This window comes from Phasianus colchicus, chromosome 8, assembly GCF_987193195.1.
Source record: "Phasianus colchicus chromosome 8, bPhaCol1.hap1.1, whole genome shotgun sequence".
In the NCBI taxonomy this organism is placed as follows: domain Eukaryota; kingdom Metazoa; phylum Chordata; class Aves; order Galliformes; family Phasianidae; genus Phasianus; species Phasianus colchicus.
In genome coordinates this window covers 15320042-15345090 of record NC_143443.1, presented here as the reverse complement: position 1 = coordinate 15345090, position 25049 = coordinate 15320042, and the positions used below count along the sequence as shown (strand labels likewise).

Here is a 25049-nt window from a genome sequence, read left to right as displayed (position 1 = left end):
TTTTTTTTTCTTTCCCTTCCCAGAGGAGCAGGCTTTCTCTGCACACCTGTGACAGTGATGCTCGCTTGGTTCTCCTGCCTTGCCAGTGCCCTGCCTCCAGCTGCATGCCGTGCGTGGCAGGGCATCTGAGGCACTCTTCAGCCAGCTGAAGCAGTCCCATAATGGCTACCAGGCCTCAGCTGAGGTAAATTTAGGTTCAGTCTCTCTGAGGAGCTGTTCATTTTAAATTCCACACTGCAACCACAGATGTTTCCAGACATGCAGCTCACTGGGAATTATGACCTGTCCTGATGGGCTCAGTGCACAGATTTGGGACTGCTGTGTTTCACACACCCCTTGTACTTTCATGTTGTGCCATTTGGCTCAGCATTGCCAGTGTTACAGAGAGCTGAAGGCAGTGGTTAGCAAGGCAACTAAAAGACAGCTCACAAAACAGCTTCAGCATGGGCTGTGGTAACCAAGGGTCCCCTGGCAGAGCTTGGTGGAGCAGACCCAGGTGCCAGGAGCAGCCAGTCACCAGGCGCACTGAAACCCAACCTCTGTCTGCAGCAGCCAGTGGGAGGCCTGTGAAAGCCATAACTTCACTGATTTTTCCATCATTAGCTGTGACCTCCCTTCTGGCCACTTACTCCAGTCTCAAAGGATGGGACCCATTCTGAGGGACTAGCCATCTCTGCTCCCTGGGAGGAAATTAGCCTCTAGCATCGCTTGCTTTTTACTTACTGTGTTTATGGAAGCGGAAACACCACCTGAATTTCTCTGTAGACTCTGCAGGGAAATCATGTTTCCATATTGCATTATGAGAGAAATGCATTTGAAGTGTGCTGTGCTCAGTTCATTTTTTTTATGTATGGAGGCAAAAGAAACTTCAGTTCAGAATGAGTATATGCGTCTCTCTCCATTCACCATCCCTAGTGCTATAAATATGAACTGCATGTTACTTCCAGAACTGCAAGCCTTTAAGACCTCTCAAGGGAAAACATCACACCAAATTAATCTGCCGTCAAGTGGAAATTCTATATTGTTTGCATTTGCCAATGTTCTGTATGTGGCTGTAATTGCACTGAAGCAAATATCAGCTTCAAGTTCTTCACAAGATTAAATGTGACCAATTGGGCGTAAAAGAGTAATCGAAATGCGGAGCTGTTACTTTGGGTTTGTTAGAGACATTGCTCATTTTTGCTCTGACACGATGACACTAGGTTCTGGCTTTCTGTCGCAGCGGGAAATTGCGGCAAGACAATGTGAGCTGTGGGATGACCAGGAGCAGGACGTTCCCACCTGGCAGAGTGCCCATATGAGCCCCTCACCCTGCCATGTCCCCTCCCAGCTGTGCAGTCCTATGGCCCATAGCAGTGCCTTGCTGTGCAGTGTTCAGTTGGCACCTTCCTGCTGGCTCCTGAGGAGTGTGGGATCCCTCACCCCATAAGTTTACCACAGGTTTAAAGCTGGGAGGAGCTGTGGTGGTCCCAGCCCAAGCCCTCTGTTTGTGGGGGAGCCCCCAGCCTGGCCCATGTCACCATGTCAGCTCACCAAACCCTAAGTCCTACCCTGTGCCAGCTGCATGTGAAAGGTTAAAGACTGCTTGAAAACCTCATGGTTTCTTTCCTTTTTTTTTTTCTTTTAACTAGTTTAACCATTTTCCCTCCTGCCGTATAAATGCAATTACGAGCAAGTAAAAAGTCTCTCCTCAAGTTGGCTGCGCTGCCTTTTAATTCTGCATGAAAACCCAACTGCTGCCTGTACCCTGCACAGCAGGTTGTTAAAAAAGCAGGCCCAGGTGGGTGAAATTGCCAGTCTGAATCCTTCTTTATTTCAGTTTCTTTCAATTAGTGGGCTTATCCAAAAAATACATTGCAAGCTCCAATTGGCTCTCCCCAGCAGAGTTTCTCAGTGCAGCTGCAACAGTGTGCCTGCAGTGTCCATGCGCTGGCCTCAGTTTGAGCCTGGCGGCTGGTTGTGCTCCTGCTGCTGTGCTGCTGGCCAGCCCAGTGCTAGCAGACCCCAGTGCTAGCAGACCCTGGCTCCTGCACGCTTCTCTCTCCCCAGCCTCAGGTCCAGCTCTCGCAGCTGCTCCAGGAAGCCGGAGTTGGGGCAGATCCCTCTGTGGGAGCGCACGGCCTGAATCGCGTCGGCAAGAGACATGTCCTCGCAGATCATTAGGAAGGCGAGGACAAGAGTTGCAGATCTACTGATTCCCATTGCACAGTGGACCAGTACTTTGCCTGTGGAAAGGAGAGTGGGGCTTTTAATGGCTGGAGACAATGCATAAATTTATTATAGCGTTCGTGATTGCACTGCGAGTTTTGGGCTTAGCCCTCAGCGTGGTGGCATGTGGAGATGGCAGAGAAAAAGCCCAGAGCTTTGCAGCCTGCTTCAGTGGGACTTGAGTCAACAGTGTGAGCAGTGAGGCTATGCGAGTGTCCCCTCTTTCCTCTGTAAGGTGTGCCCCTGAGCCTAGCCTGGTGTCCCTGCTTGACCACCCCTTGTTTCGGGAGTGACATACTAGCTGGTGAAGCTTCAAATGAGACAAAAATATCCTTGTTGGGTGATGACATTAGATCCAGCCGAAAACCTCAAACTGATTGCCCCCATCTCCCCTGGTTTAAATTCTGGGTACTTTGTGCACAGCTTTTCATCTTAAATCCCATTTTGTTTGTGGCAGAGTACTTATTTAGCAACTGCTCTGGTTCTGACTAATGATGATCACATAGCCACATGCTCAGAGAGTGTGAGCATGTGTTGTAAAAACCTGCTCTGGCCAGCAGGTTCAGAGAGGTGTTGATTCTGCAGTGTGTACGACACTGCCACCCTTCATTATCCTGGCATGAGAAATCTGAGCTCAGCCCTAAAGATAGATGTGTCTTCAGCAGAAATAAAGAGACAAATATAGTTTCTAAAGAAGCAGTGAAAACGGCTCTAGTGACAGCAGAGGTGGACTGGGCAATGAAACATTTTGGGGAATGATGAAAGCTTCTAATGTAATGTAAAATTCTGCAGAATTAGAAGATCAAGTGATTTTTGTTTGCATTTTCCCATTCAGATAGAGGTTCCCAGAATTTATTCATATTCTTTATAACAATCTAACATTGTTGTTCAAGTTAGATTACATCTCTCTCTCTCACTTCCACTAACCAAATGGGCATTCTTAAAAGTCTACTTTTGTGGGAATGAGAGGAAATGCTTTGCACTCTTGCTGAAAGCTGATGCTAATCTATATTTTTCCCTAGATGTTATTTTCAATGTGCTGCACTATCACTAGCCTTCCCAGCTATCATGTGGGACATGTATGCTATGTTATCTTCCCCAGAAGAAGCACTTCAGACCAAAATAACTCAGGTCTGAGAATTTCAGAAGATACGGATGAGTCAGGAACACAGTTTCTCTTTGGGAAATATTGGAAATAGGGCCAAGTCCAACAGGCTTTTGGGAAAATCCAAGCTTAAGTAGTTGGCAGGCCTGGCAGGAAAGCAGTGGCAGTGACTGGGAAAACCCAGACACTTGTCCCACTGTGCAACCAAGGCAATGAAAATCAAAGAACAAAATGTTCTGAAAATTTTTCTTGGAATCAGAAACACCTTTTTGTTGTTTGACAACTTGTAAGCTGCCAGCACTGTATGAGTGAAAGAAAAATAAGTATTTATGGTTTGAACCACACCTGGAAGCAGGGTGCACAGAAGCACACAAAATCATGGAGATGGTTTTGATGTTGGATTTGAGTTTGGTGCACTAAGTAGTTTGAAACTCAATTGTAAGGACTTGCTGTTCTGAGCCTCCTTTCTGCAAAGTGTTTCTTGGGTCTCTATTTTTTCACCCATAAGGAGTCTTCTGCCTTGGGAAGACTCGGCCCCATCTACAGGCTGGATCTGAAAACTAAGCTGAGTACAGGTACAGGCCATTGAACATTGTCCACTGTGTTTTTGTTGAGGACACAGAGAGCAGAACAAATTCCAGGGATCAGCTTGAATAGCCTGGCTTTGCTCTCTGCTGGTTTAAGTCCTAACTGTGTGTGAGACGAGGAAGTGGGGAGTAAGAGCATATAGAAACTGTCTCCCCTGCTTGTCTAGATTGCCTGCACTTCAAAAGTGTCCTCCTAGCTGAGCAGCTTGTTTTAAAAGGTGTCTTATCGAGAATCTAAACAAGCTGCAACAGTTGACCTCAGGCCCAGTCTCCATGGCTCTCCAGTGCACTGGTTCCCATGAGGGTGCAGGTATAGTGTCTCTTTTACATGTGTAATATCTATTCCACATTGTTAGCCTTTGTTTCAACACACAGGGAGGTTATGAGAAATGCTGGTACACTGAGAATAAATTGACTGTTTGTTGCAGATAAATCAGTCATGTGAAATGATTTAATTAATGTAAAATTGCTCTAATGAAAGCAGATTTGAATTTAGTATGTGATTATTTGTAGCAAACAAATTGAATGTTAACGTTGAGTCAGGAAACAAAAGCCGTGTTGCTATTTAGTTCTGTTTACAGGCTCAGAGCCCTGTCCCTGTGCTGTACGTGGGTTAAGTGGTACTCCAAGTCACCATAATACACTGTGCCTGAGCGATGCCCGAGGCACATCTGACTGCAGCCATCTCGACACCGGAGCACTGTGTGAGCCTCCCACAAGAGGCAGCTGCCTGCACCATCGCAGCACCAGGCTGGGCTCCTGGGTGGCTGCTGGAGCAGGGCCTGGAAAGCAGCGCTGGGAGCAACTGTGAGCAGCCTTCACAATGGCCATTGTGATGCCTGTCCCTGCCGTGGGGTGGGCAGGGAGGTTATAACCAGATCTTCTGCCCCACGGAATCTATGCCACAAGCTGAGGTCCTCCAGCTTTGCCTCCCCGGCCTTTGTTTTGCACATAGAGTGCTAAGAGAAGTTGGACCAATCCCACATGAGAGGGCCGTGTTGCAACCTTGTCTCAGTGAGCGTGTAACAGGATCCCTTAGGAATAATGGGATTAACTGAGGAGAAGAGGGAGCACTTAGCTTCCAGGATTCTTAAATCTTGCAATCCTTATTTGAAACGTGGCACCGCGCGTCTCAAGCTACTCTTTGCAGAGGCAGACAATGGCTGTCATCTGGCTGGGATTTGTGCAGAACAATAACACTTGGTTTTTAACAACGGATTATGGATATTGTATCCAGCTCATGCCTGCTGTAACTCTGCTGACATCAAAGGGTTTGCAGTAGGGATAAAGTTTGCACATTCAACTTTGTTGGCCAAATTCAAGTTGGGAAATTCAATGTAGTTGAACAAATTAGCCATTAAAACGCATAATATCTTATTGTTCTTCTGCTACTCATCATTAACTGAGCTAAATGTCCTGAACTAGCCCTTGCTTCCTTGCAGGATGGATATGATTTGGCTTCAGACCAGGCTCCAACTCCATCACCCCAGGTGTGTGCCCCAGCTGCCCTCACCCCATTGGGCCCAGCAGAGCCATGTGCATGCTTGCAGCAGCTCTTCCTGCTCCACCACAGTTCTCTCATCTCTTGCTACGTTGTGCCACCATGCTGTAGCCAGGAGCACAACCAATTGTCTAGTTCTTGATTCATCAAGCATCTGTTTTCTCATGGCTGTGAACAGGAAGAAGTCTGAGGGCAGCTGTAAGTGGCAGTGTGCCCCTTCTGCCCAGGCCTGGTGGAACAGGTTGGGGCACTTGCTGGGGCAGTGCCAGCATGAAGTGATTCCCGTGGTACCCCTATGGCAGTGTCAAGAAAGGACCCTTTTCTGCTCAGTCAAGCTTTTTTCCTAACCAATAAACAACAACAGCAATGAGGAAGGAGGAGAAGTTCAGCTCTTAGTTAGCTCCAGCGATGTGGAAGAAGGGAAATACCTTGAAGAGAGTTTACCATTCTAGTAACTTAATGGATGGCTTTAACCTGCCTATCTTAAACATGTTTGGAGGGCAAGAAAATGATAAGCTTGGGAATTCTGCTTGGGAATCTTTTTCCCTGTACAGTGCTAGTGTGTTAGCTGTCGTGGCATGCCTTCATCTCTGCACTTAATTCACTTTTCCTTCCCCTTTTGCTTGACTTTGTCAAGCTGCTGATTTATGCTCAGGCTTAGCTGCACTCCCAAGAAATGCTAACTGCCCAGATGCCTGTGCGAAGGGGCAAGATGGATACTGGTATCACCAAAGTTTAGTTAAGATAGAAATCTAGAACAAATAGGTAGTAGTCTTAAATGACTTCTCAGTCAAACAGAAGTACCTCATTTCATCCTGAATTTAATATGAACAGGCCTCTTTTCACCTGGCATAATTTTGTGTTCAGCATCGCTGCTTACAATAAATGCAGCTTTTTTTCCTTCTTCTAAATGATGTGAATAACAATCCTCTCCCTGTCTCATCCCTTCGCAGGTCATGGATATTTAGCTGCTAAATTTCTGTACCTCAGGAAATTATGCTTTTAGAACATCTTGTTTATATATTTTCCAAACTGTTGCGCTTTCCTTGAAATGATGAATGTCAGCAACAGCTGGACTGTATATGATTGAATTTCACCTTGTCTCCATTCCCAGAACCCTGCTTCCATATGGAGTTCAGTAAAGCAGTATCTAAAAATGCAGGAGTAGGGATAAATAGGCACTCTAGAGATGATGAGTTCATTGTGTTTGCCTTGAGCACTAACTTGTTCTGATAACTTCTAGTATTTGGGTATGCAGAACACTGCTTTTGTTTGCTTTTGTGGCCACTGTGATTCATCTGTTGTTTTCTGTCTTTTGTCAGTCCATTTGGAATTTTTTTTTTTTATCTCATTTTGCACACAAATGAAGAGATTTTGGATCTTACTTTTCCCTGGAGCACCACCAATAATGACTTCACTTGTAAATAGTATATGCTGTAATAGGCATGGGTGCAGATCCAAGTTTCCCAAGTACATTAGTGGTTTTGAAATCTAAATGCAGCCCTCAATTTCACAAAGGCAAATGCTTTCTATTGGGATGGATTATGGCCTCCAAGCAGCCGTAAACTCCTGTGTCTAGCACAGAAGTGCACTGGGTTCTGTAACCGTGTCTTCCTTTCCCAGTTTGTACAGTGTAGGTCTCTAGTTGCACTGATCAGATCTACTCACTCACCAAGCTGTGTAGTTAATATTTTGGGGCACTCATTGGTATTTCAGCAAAATAGCCTGCTGTGTACATAACTAACTGTTCTCTTAATAAACCACTTTTCAGTGGGCAGCTGCATTTTCGTGGTACAGAGGTGACTTTCTATTGTGAAGACTTGTCCTTTACGTTCAAGGTTCCCACCAGCTTTAGGCCTCTGGCATTGTACCTGGACAGTGTTGAGCAAGTCAAAGGATTTTTCCAGTTATCTTCCTATCTCCAATTTACTTCCTAGCAACAGTGTGGTGTTATCTCCTGACTGGTGCTGTTGCTTAGAGTGTTTCTACCAATTTGCTTCCTAGCAAGTTCTTCCCTCTTTTGTGCTCATAGCAATTCTGCAGATCATTAGCATTACAATATTTTTACCTGGTTCCAGCTATTATTTTAAAATAATTCAGTAATTTGGCAAGATCATGTGTATGCATCTCCTCCCAGAGCTCAGGACATCCACACTTAGGTAGTAAATGCCTGCTATTCTGTTTCTTTTGCTGAGAGAGATGTTGAATAGCATGAGACACAGGAAAAACCCCTCTGAAAGCTCATTCAGTGCACTCTTCCTTGTTTTATCTTCAGTGAAAAAAAACATCTGTTCAACTGTATTTTCGCATTTTCTTCCTTCGTGTGCAAATACAAAGACATAACATGTAAGCTGTCGGAAGCTTACACCAATTGCAGTTTTTAAAACAAGCAAACAATTCAATGCAAAGACCACCTGTATGACAGCCTGCCCTCTATACTTGGAGGATTTGCATGGGCCAGGGCAAGGCTGTAGCAGGAGCTGTTACCAGGCTGGTGAGCAGTCTGTCCTGTAGGACAGCACAGAGGCAGTGGCAGCTGCTGCCCTGGAGCAGCTCAGGGTGACTGAGTGGCTCTCAGCTGTGCCCACATTCCTATGCTCTGGTCTGATGAACTGCTCTGCTTCAAAGCACAGCCTGGGCTTCCTACCCCAAGTCCTTGTAGAACTTGGGAGGAATCCTGGCAGTAAGTAATTTGTTTCTGAGCAGGAATCTCTAAAAGAAGAGTATGAGAGCAGTACTAGAGGACTAGAAATAAACTTCCAGAGCAGTGTGGCTTTATTTCTATTCTTCCCCATATGGGGTAGTGATTTCAGTAACAAGCTACATATTTTCTCTTTACAACTGGCGTCATCAACTTCGCAAGACTAGCTGTGGGAGTTTGGGAGGCAGGAATGACTCTGCTTGGTTTGTGTTTGCTTGTTTTAGGGTTCTTACCCCCACCTGCAGGTAGTTAGTTTATGCCGAGTACTACTTGACCAAACTGAGCAAGTTAACAAGCAGCGTGCTGAAAGTATGTCATATGCACGGACGATCTGGTTACCTCTTGGGGAATTCAGTGCGGCTCTTATGTATCGAGCAACTGGGTAGAAGTAAATGCTGAGATCAAAGTTCGGGTTGTCCTCTGCTTCTACCCCATAGTAATCCGCAGGAAGGTCTTTGTAGAACTTGGGCCCAGTGTTGAGGTGGAAGCGCCCAGCAGCAGCGTTCACAATATGGGAAATGCCCATTTGTCTCAGCTGTGCTTTGTCACGAGCAACGTACCTGGAGGAAGAAAAGTGTTTTTCATTCTCCTGCTGCATTGTGGTGCAGCATAAAACACGCAGCTGCTGGTGCAGTTTGTTAGAAAGTTATAAAGTCATACAGGCTTTTTTCCTAACAAGATTATTCCATTTAAAGTGTTTACAAAAATGTTTCAAGACAGAATTGGACTTTTAGGAAACTGGCTCTTAGATTTCCTACATTTTCCACCAAACATCCACTTAGATTCTTCTCAACTGAGAAGGTTGGGGTAAGGTATATTTGTGTACAAGCTGAAAGTTTTCTGATTTGTTTTCTCACCAAATTACCTCTGCTGAGCATCCATCAGTTCTGGGACTGATGTCATCTGAAATGGGAAGCAAATACCAGGGGGTCCTGTTTGACATTGCTCTAGTGTGAGTGCTATAGTAGTGATGCTGTGACGCCACCAGGCTGTTGCACCATGGGTCTCCTGTGCTAATGCAGGGGGAGAAATTAGGAGGGGTAGTATTCTCCTGGAAGGGAATGCTCAAGTTGCCTTTTATATGTGCTGCGGTATCCTAAGCAAGGTTCAGCCTCACTCAAAAATAAGACTTATTCCGAAGGGTCTCCAAATTAGTACCTAGCTCTCTCTTTAAAAAGATTGGATGATTTAGGCAGGGATGTGGAGGGGGCTAAGAGTTTCATCAGCACCTTCAGCCCTTCCCTCTCTTACAGGTCTCCCACATAAAGGTTTGGCCAGACTTCATCCACATGCCCCCTGGGGCGTGCACGTGTCCAGAGCAGGTGCTGCAGATCCTCCAGGGATGGGGTGTCCCCCCTCTGTCCTCCCCGTGTGATGCTTGAGGCTCTTCTTATCGTGGGACGCAGCAGGTCCCTGCCACACAGTGAGTCCCAGGCCATCCTGAAAGGTGAAAGACAAACAGTTACCACCAGCCAGGCATTTCTGAGATAGTGCTCTCTTCTTCTCCACTTACCCCTTCACCAAATTTGCCCTGGGTTGCAACGATGGGCTCTTTGGGTTTGGAAATTGCCTCTTTCTTCCATGTTGCTAGATTTATCATAGCAGAGGCCACAACTAGTCTTTGCAAATGTTGTTGCAATCTAAATAATGACAGTTCAGTGGCTCACATACCCCCATGTTGGGGTTCAGACAATGCCATTGCAGCATATTCTTCTAAAACAAAATTCTGTGTCATTATTGCAAATTGGAAACTAAAGCTTTTGCAAACTGCTATGCTCAGGGCCTCAGTGGGCTTATTTTGGCCTGACTACTCAACCTTTTTTTTTTTTCCTCTTTTTTTTTCAGAAGTGTCAAACAGTTCATCAAAACCTCATGATTATATTTTTAAAGTTTTTTTTTTCATAGTCATATAAACTTTTCCACTTCCTATTTGGAATTCTAGGTGCTGCTGTTACCACAGCAGTACAGCCCAGTTCTTGATATGGGCAGCATGAAAGTTCCCCTGCCTTTAATGGAAAGAGGGAATGCTATGGAAAATGTTTTGTGTAAGGGTAGCTACTCAGCAGGAAAAGAAAAAAAAGTTACTGATTTGATATGCTGTGCTTTTCCTTCAACCATGCAACTTGAAATTGCTTATATATACTTTATCTGATTTGCCTTTTATAATTTGCTTAACCAGCTGAACTGAATTGAATGGAATTGGTCATGCAAGATCTTGCTCACTAGCTAACTCTGAATTGTCTGCTTCAATGGAGGAAACTCTGTAATGAGTATTTTGGTTATTTCCAATGGTATTTGTGAGCCACACTTGCTTTCTTGATGACAAATGCTCATGGTAGAAAAAGTCTGCATGAGTAAGTTATAGTAATTCTTGCTGCTATTCATATAGGCATTCGTATATGTTTTTTTATAGGTTGTTTCATTTTCATTCCACTGTTTTCTGCCCTCTCCAATAACTCTCCCATTTCTAATCTTGAAAGATCTACTTTAATATTTACATGGAGAAACTTAGATTTTTTTTTCTTTTTTTTTCTTTCTTTTTTTTTTTTTTTTTAGAAATCAATCTGTCACTGGAATTGTTCTATTTCCATGTGGTACTCTTCCTTTGAAATAGTAGTTCCTTATGTTTGCTCCAGATTTTAACTCTTTGGGAAGATTTTAGAAGAGAATAGAAACTGTATTTTTACAGTTTCTGTGTTTTTCTCTTTTAAGAAATTGTCTTACAAAGAACATTTTCGTGTTCTAAAATTTAGTCAAGTGTCCATATTACAGATCTACTACAAAGTCTGTCAGCTCAGGCAGCTTTAGACCAGGAGCATCTAGACTTGGATGAAGTTGTAGTCAGTGAGTCAAAGTCATGTTCTGCCACTTTGTGTAAATGATTGGACAGGTGGTTTGGGGTAAAACATTCCAGGACAGCAAACCTGAGACCTTCCATCTTTCTACTGAACAGTTCTACCATACATAAATAGGCTGCATTCTTGTTTAAGCACATCCATTATTAGGAACTTCTTTCCTAACAGTGTTAGCTGTGGTGAAATATTTTCCTGGTTTCCCATTAAGGCTCATTCACCAGTCCTAAGTACAGCTTTTTTTGTGACGATATTTGATGATATCTGCCTTTACACACACAAAGACAATGGACATCAGGGGGAAGTTCTTTACAGAGAGAGTGGTGAGGTGCTGGAACAGGCTGCCCAGAGAGGCTGTGCATGCTCCATCCCTGGAGGTGTTCAAGGCCAGGTTGGGTGGGGCCTTAGGCAGCCTGGTCTAGTACCAGATCTGGAAGTTGGTGGCTCTGCGTGTGGCAGGGAAATTGAAACTTGGTGATCCATGGGGTCCCTTCCAATGCCATTCTATGATTCTATGAAAGTCAGAGAGAAGCTGAAGGCTAGCTTGCTTTGGGAGATGTTTTGCTGAAGGAGAAATGGGACAACCAAATTCCTGTTCCCGGAGGCAAAAGAGGGAAGCAGTGACCACAGTGACAGCATTGGTACACCAAATGCTGACCAGAAGCCACTGTGCACTTGGGTTGATTTGCCTTGCTATCCCACTGTCAAGGGGGCACCCTGTTTTTTCAGTACACTTTCTGCTGCCACCCTCACAATCTGAACTGTCCTCTTAAATACAGTAACTTTTCACTAAATAACAGTGTTCCCAGGATGGTCTCGTATTGTTTGTATTACAAAGAACTCCACTCCAGAATGTGCTCCCCTCCTAAAATGTGCGTATGTCCTCCAGTGTCAGCTTTTACTGTGAAAACAAAAGCAGATGTTCTTGCCCATTTCAGATGGCTTTATGCAAGGCAAAGCATTAAGGCGTTCCCATGCTGGAATGGATGTTCCCTATCAATTCTGATAGCTGCTTTGGCACTGGGCACCCCGATGCTTCTTTGCCAGCTGTGCCCTGGCCTGCTGCTGGTCATCTCGGACACCTGTGTGACTCTTCTGCTCCCACACAGGAGCTCTGCAGCCAGAATGGGACTTGTATTTCCTGTGTCCTGACCACAGGGCCATCTGCCAGTTCATTAAATGCTTTCAAGAATAACAGCCTCCTCCAGTCCTTCCCACCTCATAATATCTGCAGCAACTGTTCCCCCTTTTTTGATGTATCTCTTTCCTTGCAGTGTGGCTAATGACCACTCTAGGGCACTTCTCACTCCCTATAAAGTTGCTTTCAACTGTTTCATTTTTTGCTTCTTATTTACTGCTGCCTGTTATCCATTCCCCTTGCCCTCTCCACTATATAAATACCTTGATTTTTACCTTACCTGGCCACACAGGACTGGAGACTGCAGTCAGCCCCACTTTCCTAAGCCTCCCAAGGTAGAGAATGACAGGGCATTGCCCCAGAGTCCCAGCAGCATCATGGTGTTAGCACAGCCCTTACAGGACCTGTGCTTTCCAGATCCATAACCCCATCCTTGTAACAGCCTGGGGAGACAGCTCTGAAGTACAGCAAACCTTAGGAAAACTGTTCTGCTGGAGATGTTAAAAAAAAAAAAAATTGTCTTTCTAGAAGCAAACATAACTGTGTAGACTTGGCAAAGGAGGCAGTGTGTGCTTCACTTACTGCGTGGATTCTGAAAGCTGTGCAATAATGGTTTTTTTTGTAAGGTGGGCCCTCTGCTTTGGAATTGTGCTAGGTTGACTTTCAGCTTGTGCTCACATTAATTTTGTATTCTAGTTAAGGAATTTACTCTTGTTGATATACCAACATGAACAGCAGAAGTTGTGTATGAAACTTATTTGTTTTGCAATCTGGTCACATTTGTTCAACTGGAGAACAGAATCAGTTCATGTAAACTTTATGTCCAATAAAAGCTGAGGACTGGAGTTCAAATTTCAAATGCGAAATAATTGGAACTAACAGGCTGTGAATGATTCAAAAGCAGAGAAGTCTCTGTAGAACTATTCAGTTAATATGCTGAATAATGAATGCACTGGAAAAAAAAAATCATAGCTTTCCAGAGAAAATTTACAGACAGTAAAACAAGGCAATTTTTTTTTTTTTTTATAAATGACTGCTCAATTCTAGCATCAGACCAACATTTTAACTTACTAATTTTATACATGCAACTGTAATTTACTGAAATGCACATATTTAAAGAAAACAATGATATGAATAAAATTGTGTAATGTTTTCTAAGGAGCATGAATAGATTAAAACAAATGAGTATGAAAGGAAAATGATTATATGTAATAATGTGGTTCTTCATTTTAAAAATGTTTTTAATGATTCTCAGCTCAATTTCTCTATATTCTTTTTTTGCAGGGGATTTGTTTCTGTGAAGTGTTGCGTGGATGAGCAATACAGTTTTAAAATGCCTGTTTCTGAATGATAATCCCATGAAATGTTCCTGATCTTTGCCCTACTAGTGTTGTATTGCAGAAATTATTCAATTACAGAGGAGAAATTTTACCATTATATTTAGATTAATTTTGAATTGGTTTGTACTACAACTGTAATTTTAGCTGAACTGTATAATAGAATTTCCTTAATTATGAATAAGAGGAGAATTGCAATCAGAGGCCTATCACAAAGTAAAGGTCATTTAGATGATCTAGTGACCTAGATGAGAACCATGCATGCCACCTTGCCATGCTCCTACCTGTAAGCCCTTATCTGAAAACCACGAGTGGCTTTGCCACAGTAGGACCAAGAGAAAAGGTCCAGGTCAACAGTTCGTTATGCTGTGTGGTGATATACATCCCAGGAAGAAGATAAAAGTGGTCCTATTAAGTCAGAGAGAGTATCTCTGCTGCCTCTTTAGGCTTCCTCTCTTTCCCTCAGTGGATGCCTCTTTTGGTTGCATATATTCTGGATGTTTTTGTTGGTTTTTGATTAACTCATTTACTGCAGCCTTCTCTATAAATCAGTTGGTGGCATTCAGTGCCCTGCTGAGGAGGAGGCCTTTAGAGACTGATCCCTCAACAGGTGTCTCAGTTCTTCAAAATGTGTCACCTTGATCTGATTTTCCAGTAGCACATATTTAATAAGAACAAACTCAAATGCCAGTGCAATTTGACCATTTGGCAGTACATTGGTACAAGATCAAAATGAGAGGATGATGTGAAGGCTGAGCTGGGGCAACATGAAACTCTGCAGCATGATGCTATGGAAAGTCAGGAAGGAAAAACAACTCTCATGTCTAAGATATTTAGCTGGTGCACTAGTAGAAAGCGCTCATATCTTTTGTTTTTCCTTCCATTTTTCCAGTGCCAAGATAAAGGACGGATCTTAGTACTATATGAGAATGTCAATACTCATGTTTCAGTGGTGCATGCAGTATTTTAATCATCCTAGTCATTGTACTGGATTTTGTGTATGAGTAAAACGTAGCTGTTCTCCCCTAGCTTTAGAAATATTTTTACTTTTTTAAATCCTGAAAACAAAGTGCTTTACATCCTGTTATTTCTCAAACTGGTATGTGCTGTAACCTTGTCATCTCCAAAGATATCAGTGTCTGCACTTCAGATAGAGTGATTTGTGATGGTAAAAGACCAGACAGAAGCCCAGGGCTTGGCCAAAGCAGGTCATGTCAAGTTCATGCCTATCGTGTATTCAAAAGCCATAAATGTTTCTCAGAAAACCTATCCCTTGGAAAGATTCCTCCAAGATAACATATGTTTGAGAAGGGGGTTTATGTTGCTGCATCTCTGCACAAATGACAAGTATTACTGTCATCATTCTTTCTTCGTTGGTATTTAACCCCATAGTCTCATTGCAGCCATAATTTATCAATTGCTAGGAGCACTATGGGATATAGATGGTATGAATCAAATACAGCAATGACTGAGGTAGAGCTGGCTGGACTTGAAAGCTGTGATAGAGGCAGTTTCCAGAGAAGCTCAGGGTATTTGCATTGCCAACTGTTTGTAAGAAAATCTCTCCAGCAGCTGGAGAATGTAATCTGAACAGCACTTCCAAATTTAGTAGAAGCTTCCAGGCTGACAACTTTCACCCAGCTATACATCAAGGGGTAAGTTACCACTTGCCTTGGTATGACTTAGGAGATCCATTTGGATTCCTTGCCAGTGGGCCAGTGGATGCCAGTGGACCATACAGAGCAAGGTCCACTGGCATCCACTCAAGGAGCAGACTAGCTAAGTTGACCATAAGAAAGGTGAAAACATCCACTTGTTCCTCCTCTCAGTAGTGCATCCATACCAAAGCCCTACTCCTGACTAGAGAGGAATTGCGACACCTCTCCTTTTTCCAAGTAGAACTTTTTTCTGTGTGACATCCAGGGAAATCAGCAATGTTATTTCTGATACGAAGCATTACTGAAATGTAAGGAAGAAATTAATCAACCCATTCTGATTCTCATATGTGTTGATTTTACCACAACTTCCACTGATGTTATGGGTAGCCAGGCCTCAGAAGCCTCAAAAATGTCTGTCTCATTTTTAAGTAGCAAGTCTGTGGGCCAACCAGCAGGGCTCAGACCTGCTGCTCTTGGCGGTCTCAGGATGCACAGCAGTGCTGAGTACTTGGGACAGGGTGGCCTCATTCTCTCCTGTGACTAGAGTATAAAATATTCTCTTGTCATCAGCTGATTAGTGCGCTTGTATTTACCAGCTATGTGTAATTAGACAGAAGCAGTCGCCCTTTCACAGGCAGTAGTATTTGCACTAAGTATGTAAAATCTTCTCACCTATTAATTTGGCTAATTTTTCTGCAGCTTGTTTGTGCATTTTCTTTATTCTTTAGCCACAGGAAATCATCTTGATATACTGCCCACACTGTAGCTTTGACTGGGTATAAGAGAAATGAAAAATACGGGCAGCTAAATAGATTTTCCCTGACTCACCCCTTGCTCACTGAATGGAAAGCCAAGGACTTTCTGGACACAGTTGCATTCTTGTAGTGTAATTGGGATTTTAATCGTGCTTCTGAGTCAGAACAGAGACAAGGGTAGGCTTGTGGAGTATGCTTCATAGAAACTGGACTGGTTTGTGCACAGAACAAAGGAAGGATCTCATCCACCCCATATTCAGTGAGAAAGATCTGGAGAAACAAAGTTTGGAACAATCCCACTGATACCAACAAGTTTGAGCAGTCTTGAGCAGTATGGACCCCATATGCTTCCAGAACTGTAATGCTCCAGGGTAAACATGAAAGAAGTATCTGTTGCATAGGTGCTGAGTTAAGATAGATGCTAGAGGAAAATAAACAGAGCCTATGAGATAGGGTCACACCTGGAGATGCAATATTTTCTTGTGCAAGCCATCCCTCTGGGATGGGCTTTATCCTCTGCTGCTTAGTAATTTCAGGAAAAGTAGCTTAAAATTCTTCTTTATCTGTTGTGACTTTTTTTGGGCCTACTTCACTTTAAAGAATTACCATGGAAAAGCTGGCAGAAGGTGTGCACGCAAAAATCAATTTTCCCTGTCTTCTTCACTACTGAAGCTGGATTTTGTTGTTGAATTGGACCCTTTATTTACTAGTTACAAATTTTACGTGCCATTTTAATAATGTGCATTTTAACTATTTAGAACTGCACATTAAACAAGCCCAGAAACTGTGTTAACAATTTACATGTTACGATATATTTTTTGTAACTGCTTGTTATAGCATCAACTATTAAGGATTTATTACTAGTGCATTTTAGGTGGTGCTTTACAGTCATTTAATTACAGCCATCTAGCAATCGTTACATAAATATGCATCAAGAGCAAGAACTCCAGTGTAAGGTGACCCAAAGGGCTTTTACCTGCCAAGACCAGGGTTCAGGCCCTCAGGTGGCAATGATGTCACCAACACGTGCAGGGAAACACAAACATTTAAAGCTGTGCAGGGAGCTATGTTCCTCCCTGCTCTAGGTGTTCATGAAGTCGTCAGCTGGAGCAAGAGCCCTGCAGACCTCTAAGGACCTGAGCTTAGCTATTGGCAAGCAAGCAAAGGAAAGCCAGTTCCCCTGTAGGCTGAGTCCCAGCAAAGATGTGGGGATTTTGGCTGTGAGCACAGAAGTTGAGCTGCAAAATGGGCCCTGTGGAGCCCCTTGGTACTCCTGATGCTCTCGGTGCCAAATGCATACTTATATCCATTAACTCAAGCTGATCTCATAGATAATTGGACATGTTGCATCTGACTCAAAGACAGCAGCAAAAGGCATCTGTCCAAAATGCATCTGCCACCTCGATGCACTGCTGGTCACAGCAGCAGCATGGTCTTATCTGAGAGGTTCTTCAGTTCCCTGATGGGCTATTGCTCCTGGCTCCAGTGCTATTGCTACTGTCTTCTGCAATGAACTTGAGTTGTCAGACTTGACCAATGGTTAGTAACGTCCATCTATAACTCACTCACCCATTCAATACTGGTATTTCTTACATCTCATTTCAAAAACAAAAATCCCACTCTACAGTACAGCAGTGCTAAAAAGCTAGGCGGTACATATATGAGAAACTCTTGCTATTCTTAATCGCCCACCTAAAGATAAGCTTGCCTAAAATTCAGTTATTCCTGTGTAAGATTGGCTTTTCTGTGCAGAAAGGCTGTGAAATTGCACTATCTCTATTGCCTCCAGCAATGACTTGTCTATGATGAAAACAGTTATACTTAGAATGGGTAAATATTTTTTTGTTGGTGATGCTAGTGGGTTTTTTTGTTTGTTTCTTTTCCTGGAGGCACCATGAGATTACAAAAAAATCTGAAGGATTAAACATTTCTGAAACAAAGACTAGCAAGGTGATGCAGGTTGGGATGAGGAGTAAAGTACCTCATCTTGTTTTCTTCTTGGATCTGCTAATAACCAGCCGGGTTGTCTGACTGACCCTCGTGTTCAAACCCATCACTCTCCCTGAACAACACAAATTTTACTTGCTTTTTCATGACTTTAAGTAATGCTCTATCAATATTTGCAGCCCGTATCTGCAGAGAGCACATGGTGCTCTTGTTACTTCATGGTGTTAGTACAGCATGACCCTGCAGAGAAATACAAGCTTAGTTTTGCTCATAGATTGCCTGAAATCTTCTGTTTCCCTGAAAGAGTGTATTAGAGGCTTGTGGTTTCTGTGCTGCCTTTCAGCCTCAGTGCTGGAGCTGTGTGGGAAGCAGAGCCTGGCCATGCTGCACGCTGCAGGGTGAATTCCTGTGGCTGTTTGGGGTGAAACCATTGCTGCCATACAGGCCTGCAGCTGCCCTTAAGGGCTTTGTGAGGGTTGTTGGTCAGGATATTGCACTGCCAGCTGAAATCAGCACGGGGAGGCCACAGAAGTGTTGGTTGCTGGGCACAATGTGTCTCATTTCATGAAAGGAGAAAAGATCACTTGAGTGTAGTTCTCAGTCCCTCATCCATGGTTTTATGCATCTGTGGATTCACTTCCTTTTGCATGTTCTTAATGTAGTCTGAACTAATTTTCTTTGGTCATCTCTGGTATCCAAAATTGTCTGGGACAGAAGTCATGTTCATTTCTTGTTCCGACAGCAGCTTCTCAGAGGCCAAGCACTTCTTGTGCAGAGCTTTGCACAGCCTCCAGTTGCAATGCAGTCCTTCAGCCAGTGTCCTGTGTCCCCACCAAAGTTTAGCAGGCTACATCTGAAGGTGAATGAGGCTACTGTGACAACAATTAATGCAGCAGTGTCTTCCAGCCCACCCTTGGAAACATCAGGCTTCAGAATTCAAAAAATTCCATTACAAATGAATAGTTTCTGCCCCAAGGATTTAACCAAAAGGATGGCACAATGCAAAGCCCTTCTCCCCTGTGACTAGCTCTGGTATGTACTTGTATCTTAAAAACAATATATTGCTTTTTTTGGATCTTTTCTTTTTGGGGGCATTGACAGCTTCACTGCTCTTTGTTCTTGTCCTGTGGTCTCTACCATCAGTATGAAGAAGTTGGTGCTACCCACTTGCAGGAGACAGCTGACACATAGCAGGAGAGCCTAACAATGTGGTAGGAAGGAAGATGGGAAACAGCAGGAGGTAAGCTCTCACGGTTCCCTGGTGTTTCTTGAGCACTGCAATGCATTTAATAGTTATCACAGTGAGCCTGTGAGGAAGACACTGCTGTTCCCACCATACAGGTTGAGATGGTAAAGTTGGGTTTTCCTACATCTCTCCACATGCCTGAACTGGGAGAAAAGCCAGGGGCAGAATAGTGATGAGCACTTGTAGTAATAGCTGAACCTGGGGAAAGAGTCACTCACAGGTTTAATTTGGGTCAAAATCTCTGCTCACCTCTGCTGAATCAAAGGCAACTTATACTGAAGTTTGGCCTTGAGTGGGATTTCCTTCCAAAACTTATGCTAGAGATTGAGGTTTTCCAGGAAGGTTTCAGCAGTTTTTGGTTTTGCACTCAAAATAGCTTCTGGAACATGCAAAATTAAACCAAGGACAGAGAAACCTTGTAACACCACACGCTATTCTTGATACCTATCTTTAAGTATTTGGAAAGATCTTCTTCAGCAATATCCTACAAACCAGCATGAGTCCTTATTAAATGCAGTGGTGTTACAGCTTAAAAGCAATTGCAGTAATTGCTTCTTCATCTTTCTTTCTCTCACCCCAGTCTCTCTGATTTGAAGCTTTCTAGCAGCATGATAGCCGTGGCAGAACTCAGAGAGGCTCAGAAGACTAGTTCCAGAAGCCTGTATTTCTCACCAGTGTCTTCTGGCAGAAGGACAGACCACAGAGCTGATAGCAAGCTCCTGTTGCCCAGGTTTTTGGCTGGAGAACTAGGAAGGATAAACACCTCCTTAAGCACTGTAAGATAGAAATAGAAGAGAAAGGAATGGAAATCCTCTCATAATGCAAGAGCTAGAAGCAGTCCAGCTGTTTTGTTTTATTCCCACCATGAGAGCTACGGTCAGTCCCAGTGCAAGCTTGGCCACCTGTCAAATCAGGTTTGTGAACTAAAGCATTTTGGAATTTGACACAGTCTTGTCTTGGAGCACACTGGTATGGATCAATAAAGGCTCCTCCTATAGCAGTGACACAACACGTATGCTATCCACACGGTCCCAGATGCCCCTTGTAAATCATTAAAATACTGGCCAGTTCTAATCAGACCCTTTGGGGTATAACGTAATATACTATCGGAGAACTTGAAACAATAAATCAAGTTAGTACAGAGGTCAGTCTGAGAATGAACAGGGCTGAGGCTAGTGGGGTGATGTGCATGCAGTGTAAGAGATGCAACGGGAGGAGGTGAAATCCCAAGTCAGCTATGCAGATTGCTTTCTTCTCATTGTAAAATCTCACTACCTTTCTGCAGAAAGAAAAAATAATAGGATCTAATCATATCCTGTAGCACAGATGATTTGAGGTCTAGAATTTCCCAGCAGTTGTGTTAGCTCTTGGGATCACAGGTATTTATAATAATTTCTCCTTTAGGTTAACTCATACCATATTTCTAAAGTAACTAGCAGTTAAAAAATGTGACCCCTAAATGTCATAGATCACCTGCTGCAAAAAGATCTGACTTTCCTCTAGAGCTGAAAACCATCTAACCATTAGCAAAAAATAATTTGGATCCCATCAGAAGGCAGCTGCTGTGGCTGCACTCTTCAGCCTTGCTTGGGACACGACAGACACCTTTGGGAAGGAGATATTGTCTTGCAGTGCCCAGGTGCTGGCAACTAGTAACAGCCTGTGTGCTGCGGCACTGCTGCACAGACCCAAATGGTTGAGGCTTTCTCTTTGTTACAGATAGGTTGAGTCCTATCTGCATTTGTCAAGTGTTTTCTGACTCTGAAGGCAACATAAGTACGGGGTACGAGCAATTTCTGTGACCCACGTGAATGGCCACCATAAATGTTAACTGGCAATGGTTGATACTGAAGGCTAACATTTCTGGTGTGTCTGCATGTCCCTTTCTGTTTCTTCCCTTACCGTTAGAAAACAAATATTGAGTAATTGTTTCTCATCTTACCTTAGGGCAAGGATAGCCTGTGATGCATATTGCATACACTAAGGCTATATAAATCTCAGCACCGCTGTTTAATTTCCCTTGCCTTCTGCTGCACTTTTCCATCAAATCTCTCTACGCTTAGCCTAAATTGGGTGGAGTGTTTTTAGAATCCATACAGCAGAATAGCTTGGCACCTGAGTTTTAACCATGGAGCTCTCTTTTTGGTAGTGGCCTGCGGGAAAGGTATCCGACACCCCTGCTATGGCCTCCTTTTAGCCCTGAAGGCCAGAAAAGGGCTTTGCTTTAATCCTGTCAAAGCTGCTGTTATCCAGGTACATATTTTGCTGTGGGAGATGTGAGTCAAGTGATCTCTTTGGAGTTTGTGCCGGTGCATCACAAAGGGGGCTCAGCTAAAAGGTTTGGAGAGCAGTGCCAGGAGCTATCTCAGACCTTGTATTTGGTAATGCAAGCCAGTAACTTAGAAAGTCACCATATCACGGTGGACAGAGTCACCATGAAACATTGGTGTGAAATAAAAGGCCTAGCAAAAATCAAGGCAGTAAATATCTGATGGTGAAAAAAGAGGAATTTGGCCTGCTTGAATGACGTACCCACACCTCTAAACTGGAAGTGTGCATGGGGCGAGGTGGCTTAATATTACATTTTATCTCTAATTAGACCAAAAATAAGTTTGAATTCGTTTTAAACCTGGTGGAGAAATAGTTGAAACGATGGAGATGCAATAATCAGTTTCATCAGAGGCACAGCACAGCTTGGTGCGGGAACTTAATGAAGATTTGTTGGTCAACAGCAATCTCCCAACCCGCTTAATGTGCTGTCTATTTAATTTGCTCTGCTATTGTAGTAAATTTGAAGCCCCCAGGTCAGACTCAGCTTTTGTGGCTCTTGCAGTCTCTGCAGTGTCAGCAGGGAGCATGAACCAAAGACTTTGAGCCTGGGCTTGAGAGATGTATATTTCTCTTAATGAAACCCAAAGCCAGGTGAAATTTTTGGGAGAGAGGAAACAGGATATGGAGCCCCTTTGGGGGCTAGGAGGTGTTCCTAACACTCTGAAACTTGGCCCACATTTCTGGTCTCCTCCCTTGGTGCTACACAAAGGGTTTGTAGCTTTTTTAGACACACTTGGATCCATTCTATGTTGTGAGAGAACCTGCTGGGAAATTTGGTGATTCCTGCTCACCAGAGCAGAGGAAATGTGTGTTTCTGCTTTGTGTTTTTAGGAAAGTAGGAAGACGAAATTCAAAATGAAGCAGAGCAGATGGGAATCTTTCAGAGAGTGACACTGGGAAACATTTAGACAAACTTTGTCCCCAGTCCTTGAGCTCAGGATTTAGCAACTATACCATAGAGAGATTTAAGAAAGACAATGAAATGCATTTTGGCTTCAAATACAGTTCCTCCAGAATCCGATGAGAGTTGTGCATGTGAATCTGAAGCCAGAATATAGCCAGCAGTATGGGGAATAGATGTAATGTGAGAAACTCTTGTGCTATATTATTATAGTCTGAATTGTTTCCATCATTCTGGGTTAAGTAATTCCCCACTATCCATCTCTAAACTGTAAGCAGTAGAGCCTTGATGTGCCCCAGGGAGAGGAAGCAAACCAGTCTTTGAATCTTTACCCAACCTTACTGCTCATATTTTGCTTTCAGTGAATAACTGTTCAAATCCTTTAATATTTCATTCCCATAAAAATATATTTACCAGGGGTTTTTGTGGCAGCAGTAAGTCTGTGTTTATTATTTTAGGAACACCACATGACTGGCTTTAGAGAAAAGACGAGGTAAGAGCACAGAGTGCTGCAATCTATCAGGGAACAGCATGTTTTCCACCTGTTGCGGCAGCAACCACAATAACAGATGCACATAATAATTACCTGTACCTCAAAGGCAGCAGCACGTCCTGCACCTTCTGCTCCCCACCTAGCAGACAGCTTGATAACAGAATTACAAAAGAGGAGCAGTGAGAGAACGGAGTAGATAGCTCTTTGAGAAGAACGAAAGAGCAGTTCTTATTAAAGAGAAAACTGGAAGGTGGAAGATGAGAAGGAAAGATCTGAGACACCATGATGCTAAAAAAGAGTGGAGCTAAAAAACTCCAGGAGCCTGCCTTATTTTTAGAGTGGTGGTCAGGTTTTTGCAAATGTCTTTTTCAAGGCTGCTTTCATTTGTGCTCCTATCATCAGGGATAATCTCTCCTGAGGGATAGGTGCCCCACACATCTATTGGAGCTCAATCCTTCCCAGGATGTGTGGCTCTGCAGTGGCAGGACAGGCTCATGCCAGCATGGGTAATGGTCTTGTCTCAGTAAGTGACAGGATGAGTGAGTGATGTCCCTATGCCAACGCCCTGTTCCTCTCCCCATTCCTGTCAGCAGGCACTGGGAGCGTGTGGGAGCTCTGCTACTCCCGTTTGCCCCAGAGAGGCTATGCAAAGAAAGGTCAGGGACAGCATGGGGTGCAGGGCTGCGAAGCAGGTAAAATACCTTTGTTCCTCACTGCTAACCTGCTGTGGAGTTTTGTGAGGCTCTTCAGCCCTGCTCTGGCTACTGCAGAGGAGGAGGTGGCATTCAGCTGGGTGAGGGCTCCCTGAGCACATGAGTTTTGATGTGATTTGTACCACAGCAGTCCTTTACAGGCAGAAAGGAAGAGATCCTTCCTTGCAGAGATTTGCAGAGGAAGAGAATGATCTCAGCCCCGATTTAATCTTGACAGAAGCAGATGATGAGAAGACTGTGTGCTGAGTTGGAGTTTTCCTTTGAATTCCTATGGTGTTGAAGGCAGAGTTATAAATAGACACAGTATCCTTTCTACCCTGGTACAATTCTGTCTCCAGCTCCCCATATAGACAGCAAGTCTGCTGGTAGGTATTTAGCAGGAATTAATTTAACCCAGTCTTCTCTTCTGTACTCTTTCACTCCAGGAATCCTGATGGCTGCCACAGCCATATTTCCTCAATAAAAGTGTTCTGAGGAAGGCTGTTGATATTAAAAAACCCATTTCTGCCTGAAAATTCTATCCTAGTTACAAATTATTCATAGAAGCCCCAAATATTAAGAGTATATAAAAAATAAGAAGCACGGAAAGTCCCCCCTCTTGCCTCCCCTCCCAAAAAACTTCTTAATCTTTTTCTTTTTTTTTTTTTCCCCTCATGTTTTGTTTCTGAACAGCACAGCACTTTCTTCATAGCCTGTTCCACATTTTCTCCAGTGCAGCCAGTTGGCCAGTTTCTCCTTTCCCAAGGAAGACTCTTGTGGATATCAGCTGCACCGCATTAGGAAATCCATCTACAGCGCTTCATGGCTATTAGATAGATCTTCCAGAAATTTAAATACAAGCTGGACCGGTGTTTATGACTAAAAGAAAAAAGCCCTGCATTTAAGTATCTTACCCGGTGCTGGTTTCTCATGCTGGGCCTCCAGCAGGACAGCCACCCAGCATGTCACAAGCCCCAGGGTGTAAGGCCAGCAGCAGTGACCCGCTCTCACCCCACCCCTGTTCCCCGCTCGCTGCTGTCGGGCCGAGGACCGAGGCGTGCTGCTGGGTGTGTGGCGGGCTGGCAAGCTGGCAAACAAGCTCAAGGTACTTGCCTGGTGGTCGAAGCTCCTGCGCGGCCGTGCCTCAGCTTATCTTTGTGTGAGCAATGCCCCTAGCTTCCCTCCTGCCGTAACAGTCACACAGCAGCTTCTCTGCCTTTGGTTTATTCAAAGTCTATTTTTAATTGTGTTAATTATAAACCATCATCCCCCACCCTCTTTGGACCCACAGGCATCAGCCGGAGGGAGGCAACGAGCTGGCAGAGCCGAACGCCGCGCGTTGGCAGCGCAGGGCGGGCAGGGCAGCGCGACCGCGGGGCTTTCCTGCGCGTGGGTCGCGCCCGGGCCTCCCACGCAGGGCAGGGCTCGGCTCCTGCTGCACGGCCGCTACTTCGCCCCCGGGTTTTCCACCGCCGGAACAAAGCGGCCGGGCCGGGGCTCGTTGCCGCGGGGGCTCGGTGCCCGCCTGCCTGCAGCCGCGGGCGGCCGCGTACCGCCCGCTGCCGAGCCCCGCTACGCCACGCCGAGGCCGCCACCT

At 44.1% G+C, this 25049-nt stretch overlaps 1 protein-coding gene across 2 annotated transcripts; it reads right to left on the bottom strand.

The window, feature by feature from the left end:
* Window positions 1-1798: 1798 nt before the first annotated feature.
* LOC116235118 (dual specificity protein phosphatase 13B-like) lies at window positions 1799-24814 on the bottom strand. 2 transcript variants are annotated; one of them, XM_031603091.2, is made up of 4 exons: window positions 24566-24814; window positions 9354-9542; window positions 8442-8662; window positions 1799-2225 (listed from the first exon to the last, which is right to left on the bottom strand). In XM_031603091.2, exons 2-4 carry the CDS (start codon window positions 9539-9541, stop codon window positions 2011-2013), a joined length of 624 nt encoding a protein of 207 aa, XP_031458951.2. In that variant the 5' UTR covers window position 9542; window positions 24566-24814; the 3' UTR covers window positions 1799-2010. The 2 variants fall into 2 exon arrangements, with proteins under 2 accessions (XP_031458951.2, XP_090001125.1); XM_090144999.1 differs by lacking the exon at window positions 24566-24814 and having other exon boundaries at window positions 9261-9396.
* Between the last annotated feature and the right edge of the window lie 235 nt (window positions 24815-25049).

Bases quoted from the DNA above. Each gene is read 5' to 3' on its own strand.
- LOC116235118 (XM_031603091.2), bottom strand. From the start codon at position 9,541: ATGGCCTGGGACTCACTGTGTGGCAGGGACCTGCTGCGTCCCACGATA. The intron at 8,663-9,353 runs GTAAGAGAGGGA...TTCTTCCTCCAG, and splicing joins AACCTTTATGTGGGAGACCT to GTACGTTGCTCGTGACAAAG. The intron at 2,226-8,441 runs GTAACCAGATCG...TCCTTTCCACAG, and splicing joins CGCACTGAATTCCCCAAGAG to GCAAAGTACTGGTCCACTGT.